This window comes from Girardinichthys multiradiatus, chromosome X (genome assembly GCF_021462225.1).
Source record: "Girardinichthys multiradiatus isolate DD_20200921_A chromosome X, DD_fGirMul_XY1, whole genome shotgun sequence".
Classification (NCBI taxonomy): domain Eukaryota; kingdom Metazoa; phylum Chordata; class Actinopteri; order Cyprinodontiformes; family Goodeidae; genus Girardinichthys; species Girardinichthys multiradiatus.
Window position 1 is genome coordinate 23,168,133 of NC_061817.1, and position 9,121 is coordinate 23,177,253.

Here is a 9,121-nt window from a genome sequence, read left to right on the forward strand (position 1 = left end):
TAAAAATGTATTAAAACAAGCGCACAGTGAGTCTTTTTTACAAAATGATTCAATTAATATTGAATTTACTGGTGGTGGAGTAGAGGCCTGAGGAGATTTGGAAGGAGTTTTGAAGCCAAATGGTGGAGATGGGGTGGAGAAGGGTCAAAGTTCAGCTGCAGAACAGAGGGATCCATGGATGAAGATCTTTTAAAAAGGAGCCTTGAAGAATGATTGGCCGGGGAGAAATGCAGACTTGACGCTGATTGGTGGAGCAGAGCTGCATTGAGGAGTAATTAGGCGAAGCTGGAGGTGATGGTGAGTCTTCCATGTTGAATTTTCGCTTAAACTCCATTCGTCTCATGTATATTTTTTCTGTCAGGACTCTTATGTGAAAGACACTCAGTTCATTGAGGAGAACCTGATTTATACAGTGACCACCCTTTTTTCTGCTGGAACTGACACCACAGCTGCAACCTTGAGGTGGGGTTTGCTGCTCATGGCCAAATATCCACAAATTCAGGGTAAGAAAGACAAAATGTTATCTGTGATTTTTGTTTTTTATTTTCTGAAAACATATTTTTCAGGATGTTTTATTACCTTTAATGTCACGTTCTGAGGTTTAGAGTGACCAAAGCACAGACAAGAGCTAGGCAGCAGCATGTTTAACGGAGTCTTCTTCTTTATTTTAAGAATAATCAAAAGGTTTTCCAAATGTAGCAAGAATGTAGCAAAATCACTGCAGTATCAACTACAAAGTTGATACTGCAGGAACATAGTAGGCAAAGCACTTAGGCGAGGGTAGCTGAATGGAGTTGTCAATGGAGATTCAAATGGAGGGAACCAGCGAGGAACAAACAAGAACAGAGGGCTTATGAACAGAGGGAAGTGGAGTATGGACCAATGAGAATGAGAGATAGGAAATCAGGGGAGATGAAATTCAGGTGTGGACCAGGCTGTAGAGAACTGAGGGAATGTGAATAGTTGCTAAGGTGACAAGGCTAGAAACAAAACGAAACACGAGAGCTAAACCATAACATAAATCCAGAGGGGAAAACATGAGGGAAGCTAGACAATAACATAACCAAAGGAACCTGACTACAAAAACAAAACTATAAATAACAAAACTCAGGGAAAATGGATCAAAGTAAAACTATGGACCAAGATAATAAACCAAAAGAAACATAAGAACCAAGAATAATCAGAGAACTAAACTGAAATAACAAAACCCGGGAAAAGTAAATCTAAAGGGAAACACAAGAACACAAGAATCTAGGTAGTGATAATTAAACGTAAGTAAACAACTAATCTAGAAGAAACAGAAAAACACCTGACATAGAAAAAGTAAATCAAAAACCCAAAATGGCAGATCCTGACAACCACACAGGACAAATAACTAGCCTCAAGGCTAAAAAGACTAAAATGCCTATCCACATTAGCTGAACGGACAGCCTGCTAGCACTTCGATTGCTTACTTTTCAACACAAACAAAGCAAAATGTCATAAAATAAATAGTATTTAGATTATTTTATCCTCAACTAATTTTCTCTGCCCAAACACCACCTTCTACGTGAACCGCTCTGAAGCAGGGGTTCCAAAGAACGCTGGTTTTGGAAAGCAAAGGTGGTCCGGACCAGTCCAGCCGGACTCGTCCAGTAGGGGGGTCGGGCTGCATCCGCGTGCAGAACTACAGTTCCGAACACAGGTTGCTTCTTTGTAGACCTCAGAAAGAAAGGTTCGAGTTACCGTTGTCTTAATTGCCAGCTTCGAATGAATGCTGGATTATCTGAGCAGTTGATCATCCTTAACTTTGTGTCTTTCTATTTGCGGGTATTCAACCGTAAGATCGTAGTCACTTTGGATTCATGTTTGAAGAGTTATGCCTTTTCACCCGCGAGGTGCGATTATACTCTGAAATTGTCTTTTTGCCTTTAGTTCCCCAGAATGTGCTTTGCCTATTTAACCTCCCAAGAGAAGGTTTTCTGGGAAGCATCCAAAACAGATGCCCGAGCCACCTCAGCTGACTCCTCTCGATGTGGAGGAGCAGCGGCTCTACTCTGAGCTCCTCCTGGATGGCCGAGCTCCTCACCCTATCTCTAAGGGAGTTCCCTTCAAATGTTTTTAATATGGTGCGCACAAATATAAAAATGTTGTGTTTCTTTGAAGTACATCATGAACCTTTGAAGGATATTAGACATTTATACTACATAATACATAGTGTTTACACTTACAAAGAATCCTCGTCAAACTGATAAGTGTAATGATGCTTTACTTTAAGGCCTCTTTTTTAGGAATTAAGTTTTTATGATGATGCATTAGAAACAATATTTGAAATGAATCCAAAGATGAATGTACACTTTGTTAATCTTTTAGTTGAGTAAATAAGTGTGGGTTTTACTGCAGAAGTTCAAGGGGACATAAATCTATGAATTGTGTCCCAAAGCATAAAGTTGTTTAATTGCACAAGCATGAAGATGTGAAACCGCATTCAGAACAATTGCTGTAACTTTGTTTGTCTGAGGGTTTCATATTTAATTTTCTAAAATACAAAGCAATTAATTTCATTGGACCTTAAAAACTGTAATTAATACCTCATCTCTCTTAGGAATCCAGTATTAAAGTTTCACTGTTAACAAGATTTCCACTGTTTTTTCTACAGCAAATGATAATTTGATGGAACTGAAATAAAATCCGTTTTTGCATCTGTGAAGTAAATAATGAATAATGATTTACCGTCATGTGACATTTTTTTATTTCTGAACCACAGGCATGTCACAATGTAATGCTGACATTTTATAAGTAATCTGTGAACCTTGTAAATATCTTTTTCAATTCACAAAGTGCTTTGCTTTGCATGTATAAAACGCTGGCACACAATCATGTTTCGACACCATCTGTCTCCTTATCAAAGTCACCAGAGAATATAGAAACATGCAAAGTAATTATTGACAACCTGGCAGAGGTGAACCGAAATCACTGGACATATGGCAAACTCATGCTGCAAGCTTATTGGGCAGGACGTTGGGTGTGGCTAATGCAGAGCTAACCTATAGGTGAAGCAACATTCCCATGAGCTTTTCACAGCAACACAAACTCCTCTGTATCGTATGTGTAGACTCGGACAAGAAGCTGAGCACATGGAGGCTTTGAAGGACTTTGCTTCTCTCTGCTCCAGTCCTACCACTGTGGTGGGCGTAGTTCTCTTGATTATACTTTATTTGATTTCTCTTGGTTCTTCCTCCAGAGAAACAGGCAAAGAACCTCCAGGACCAAAGCCTCTGCCTCTGCTTGGCAACCTGCTGCAACTTGATCTCCAGAGACCTTACAAAACACTGTGTCAGGTGGGTTTACTGTACTGGCTCAGGCTACTGTGTAGTATTTATGCAGCAAATACTTATAAACTAGTTTAATATCTGATCGATTTTCTCTTTTTAATCCATCCAGCTTTCCAAAAAATATGGGTCTGTATTTACAGTTTATTTTGGACCAAAAAAAGTGGTTGTCCTTGCTGGATACAAGACAGTCAAAGAGGCTCTGGTCAGCTATGCAGACGAGTTTGGAGAAAGAGACATTGCACCTATATTTCATGATATGATCAAAGGTCATGGTAAGATCACAAATAAACACATACAGAGTTTTGCAAAAAGTAACAATAGACAATTCAGAAACCGTTTCAATTGTTCTCTTGCCAACTTTAATGTATTTAATTGTGATTTTTATGTGTTGTATGAAAAGGTCGATAAGAGTACTTTGGCAAAGCACTGTACCTATAAAATTTTTGTTTTATCTTTTGCCTGACAATATTATAAACATACAAATGCAAATGCCTAAATAAAAGTAAAATTTTTCTTTTTTCGTGTACTGTAAAGGAATTCTGTTTTCAAATGGAGAAACATGGAAAGAGTTGCGTCGTTTTGCCCTCACCACCCTCAGAGACTTTGGGATGGGGAAGAGAGTTGCAGAGGAGAAGATTTTGGAGGAGTGTGGACACCTTATTCAAATCTTTGAGAATCATAAAGGTATGACATAATGCTGTGTTTGTCTAAGAAATGGACACGTTACAATGATAACGTTAAGTGAAGTGCATTTTGACAGCACAAGATAAACTGATTCTGTTACTCCACAGGGGAACCATTTAACACATCACGTCCAATAAATTATGCAACATCCAACATCATCTCTTCCATCGTGTTTGGAAGCAGATTTGAATACGATGATCCTCGATTTACAAACCTGGTCAGTCGGGTCACTCTCTCTATAAGCCAATCAGGCTCAGCAGAAATCCAGGTAAGCCAAATGTTTCATAAAAAATAAATAACATACTTTAGTCAAAGAGGGAGTTTAGCAGGACATGATGACAAATGTTCTATGTGAAAGGTAGGGACTGTTAAATTATTGTCTGATGTCCAAGCACTGAGCTTACTGATGCAATACAGTTTTGACATGTACACAAATGCCTTAAACCTTTGAGATCATTTTCAGAATTAGTAACATTACAACCACAACTATTAATGTATGTTATTGAGACTTTATGTCATAGAACAACATGTTGTAATGCATAAATGTGAAGTGGAATGATAGGGACACATGCTTTTAAAAGGTTTTCACACATAAAAATATTAAGTGTGGCCTACATTTGTATTTAGCAGAATCTAACGTTCCTGGATAGTCCTTTTTTTTAGCTCCATCTGTTGTGATTATGAATCTGAGAATATTATTTAATATTTAATATTAATATCTTAATATTTTATCAAATAATATTTTGGTCTGTTAAGGGTTGTCCTGTGAATACCAGCCCAATAAGGCGGTGGTATTAGGACAAAATAGAAAGGTGTGAGACGAGCTCTGACATTATTGAGCAGTAAAACTCTGCACACACATGGAATGAATTCACACAATTTCTTAAAATACAAGAATTTATTAACAAAAATAAGTCAACTCAAAGTCCAACATATTTCAATCAACAAACTCTTTACTATGCTAAAACAATCCAACTAAACTACCAAGCAGAATTAAAGAATAACGAAGACTAATGGGCTATGTACAATATAAACAAGTTGATTAAAGATGATTGGAAATTATGACCAAAAAAGTGATGCAACATTATCATGCAATGTTTATGTTTGAGAACCAAGGATTATCTTGAAGAATCTGGAAATGAAGTTAAGTTAGTCTTGGAACTAACTTAGAAAATAATCAGCAAACGTTTAGACAACCAATCACAATGCAAGATCAGATAAAATATTATTTTAATGAAATAATATTTTAAAGAATGATCTGCTGAATAAAACCAACCTTCTGGACGACTAATTCTCAACGGTGTCTAATTAGCTGCCTTCATTTATTCAAATAATATTTGAAGAAATATTATTAAGGGGATATTTTGGAAACGAGCCAAATCTTTCTGGAGAAATGGGCTTAATGGCGTTTACTTAGTTATCAAATCTAGTAAATTATGTTCAGCGACTATTATTCACTAGCTTGAAAACCAACAACCTTTCTGTTGAATACTCTTTAGTAGCAAGCACGTGTTCTTACCGGTTAGCAGTTGAGCTAACAAAGAAGCTAATAGCTTAGCACCAGAAACAAACACATACCTTTAAAATACCTCGGTTAATATAAGGGTTAAAATGCATAAGTGCGGATGGCGCGTTAAGATCAATGTTTTGTTTAAAAATCAACCTTTAAATAAAGTTTGTCTTAACTTTAAAAACATGCCGGAAGAAGGTTAATACACTTTATTTTGAAAGTTCCAGAAAAGTCCGTACCAGAGTTTAATGTTGAAATCCATGGCTGTGGATCCCAACACATCTTTCATTTAAATCTGCCTACCTGTCCTTGCTGTGCATCCCCACAGCATCTTACTGCCACTGCCCTGCTGTTATAGTTGTTAGTCGTGGTGATGGTGATGTGCGGTACCGGCTTATTTTTAATTTTCCTCAACACATAACGTTTTGCGTATAGACAGCACAAGATAAAGGCTGGTTTTCCAACAATGGATTTCTTCTGGCCAATAAATCATAAAGGCTAGATTTGTGGAGTGACTAGGGACTAAAGGTTATTTGGGGGTATCAAGTCATACATAAGCCACTCTGTTCACATTTCCATTTGCAAAAAAAATATAAAAACAAAACCCCCAGTGATTGGAACACCAGTCCTGTTTCTAATTTAAAACAAGCTCACAGTGAGTCTCCATTACACAAAGTTTGAATTAATATTGAATTTACTTTTGAATGTATTTTTCTTGATTTGGAGCTCTACAATATGTTTCCCCGGCTGGTCGGATGGATAAAAAGCCGTCAGGGGATGTTAAAAAATGCTATGATGACGACCAGAGATGTGAAGGATTTAATCAAGAAACTGAGAGAGACACTGAACCCTCAGATATGCAGAGGACTGGTGGACTGTTTTCTGATTCGGAAGCAGAAAGAAGAGGCAAGGCAACAAGTTGATCCATCTTTTTAAGGTTGATGGCTGCATCAAACATTGTCTTATGTATATTTTGGATTTCAGGACTCTTGTGTGAAAGACACTCAGTTCATCGAGGAGAACCTGGTTTATACAGTGACCAACCTGTTTGCGGCTGGAACTGACACCACAGCTGGAACCTTGAGGTGGGGTTTGCTGCTCATGGCCAAGTATCCACAAATTCAGGGTAAGAAAGACAAAATGTTATCTGTGATTTTTGTTTTTTATTTTCTGAAAACATATTTTTCAGAATGTTTTACCTTTAAATTTTGCAGTCACATCTGGGTTTCAGATTTTGGCACGTTACTTCAGTGCATTTAATTATAATTTTATGTGAAAGAACAACACAAAGTGGCATATAACCTTCAACAGAATGGTAAATGGACTGAACTTATATAGCACTTTTCCAGTCATACATGACCGTTCAAAGCACTTTTCACTAGAGCCACATTCACCCAATCGCACTCACTAACGCTCACACATTCATACACTGATACATAGGTCGGTAGGCAACTTGAGGTTAAGTGCCTTGCCCAGGGGCACATTGACATATGGCAGGAGGAAGCTGGAATCAAACCCACAACCTTCTGATTGCAAGATGACTACTCTTCCTACTGAGCCACAGTCACCTCGTGTAGATGGATACATGATTTTTATTTCAAATGTATTTCAAATCCATTCATCCATTGTCTACACCCATTTATCCTTGCAGGGACGTGGGGGAATGATACAATTGTCATGTTTTTGGACTGTGGAAGAAAGCTAAAGTGGAGGGGATCAAATACTTTCCCAGGTTATTCTTAATAGGTGTCCTCATCCAAATTTGCACGTATTATCATTGATCCCCAGTTAACTTCATATAGCTTTAGTGGCTAATCTCATGCAGAAAGGAAAAAAGCTTAAATTAATCTGTAACTTTAAGTTCTTCATTTGGTTTAACATTTTGACTTAATAATTAAAGATTAAATACGAAGGTTTGGAAATGTCCATCAACTTTGTTATTGGAGGGAGAAACGCTGTTAACCATCGTATCTGCTAGACCCCTGCATGTTTGTCGTTGTGACCAGTGTGATCTATACTGGGGAGAACTGTTAGTCATTGGGGCAACGGGGTCTCAGGTGGTAGGGGGTTCGTCTTGTAACTGATTAGCCACTAGCTTTAGTGGCTAATCTCATGCAGAAAGGAAAAAAGCTTAAATTAATCTGTAACTTTAAGTTCTTCATTTGGTTTAACATTTTGACTTAAGAATTAAAGATTAAATAAGAAGGTTTGGAAACGTCTTGTAACTGATTGTAGTGTAAAGCACTTTGGAGTCCTCAGACCTTAGAAAATGGTATGCAAGTGGAAGACATTAACCATTTTGTTTTCTGCAGACCAGGTTCAGGAGGAGATGGCCAGGGTAGTTGGAAGCCGTGAAGTCCGAGTGGAAGACCGTAAAAACCTACCGTACACCAATGCTGTCATCCACGAGATACAGAGGCTGGGTAACATCCTCCCCACGGCCGTCCCACACAAAACCAGTCAAGATGTCACCTTCCAGGGATACTTCATCAAAGAGGTCTGCAGCTGTGAAATATTTCTGAGCTTGCTACAAACAACTGGCTCCTGAATAATGACGATTGTGCTCGTATTTTTGCCTTCAGGGAACGGCAGTGCTTCCCCTGCTTACATCTGTTCTGTATGATGAAAGTGAATGGGAGAGCCCTCACACCTTCAACCCTTCTCATTTCTTGGATATGGAGGGCAAATTCATCAAGAGAGATGCCTTCCTGCCATTTTCTGCAGGTAAAACAGCTCAACATTTTGTTTTCGCCAGATGCACTTGCCCAAACATGGCTGGATTAAAAATGTGTGAAATGTCTTGTTTCATCAGGTCACAGGGTGTGTCTCGGGGAGAGTCTGGCTAAGATGGAGCTCTTCCTCTTCTTCACCTCCCTCATGCAGCGTTTTCAGTTCACGCCTCCACCTGGAGTGTCTGAAGATGAGCTGGATCTGACTCCAGCTGTGGGCTTCACTGTCCTTCCTTCTCCTCATGAGCTTTGTGCCGTCAGTCGGCAGTGAGAATGAAGCCTAGCATTATAGTTCCTCTCTGTATCAGTGGCCTGATGTGGTTTAACACATTTAATATTTAAATTTCCTTTGCGTGTCATTGTTTAAACAGTTGACAGAAATTATGATTGTTAGTTTTGGGTTTGTGGAGATCTATGTATATTTATGTCACTTCTCACCACTGTTGCACTGTTAAATGCACTGCTTACTTATTACTGATTCGAGGGAGAATTGGAAACAGCCGGAAGAAGAGAGACTGAAGCCAACTGAGGGGGGGAAAATAATTGACACAAATAAGCAGGGAATTCAGGGAAACAACAAATACATCTAAGTAAAAAATAGAACTAACTTAAATAACATAAACAGGGAGGAAAGAATCTACAAGGAATTACAAACTAAAACATCTAATACAGGAATCCAAGAATCTGACCACAAGAATGAATGATTAATCTAATCAACATGAAATTAACTGAAATAATAGCAAATCAAGAACATGGCAGTGCAGAGAAAACAAATAGAACTCAAAACCTACGTAGGCGGATGTGAAAATAAACAACCCCCCATCTTAAGGTCAGATCCAAGACGCCCTTCCAGATTCCATATAAACAATTCAATTAAATTTCAA

The 9,121-nt window shown here is 38.3% G+C and overlaps 1 protein-coding gene across 1 annotated transcript; it reads left to right on the forward strand.

Annotated features, from left to right (window-relative positions):
- Window positions 1-3,068: 3,068 nt before the first annotated feature.
- Window positions 3,069-9,121, forward strand: LOC124862661 (cytochrome P450 2K1-like). Its single transcript, XM_047356709.1, has 9 exons — window positions 3,069-3,320; window positions 3,424-3,586; window positions 3,849-3,998; window positions 4,106-4,266; window positions 6,235-6,414; window positions 6,493-6,634; window positions 7,821-8,005; window positions 8,091-8,232; window positions 8,321-9,121. The coding sequence occupies exons 1-9, from the start codon at window positions 3,087-3,089 to the stop codon at window positions 8,506-8,508; spliced, it is 1,545 nt and encodes a 514-aa protein (XP_047212665.1). The 5' UTR covers window positions 3,069-3,086; the 3' UTR covers window positions 8,509-9,121.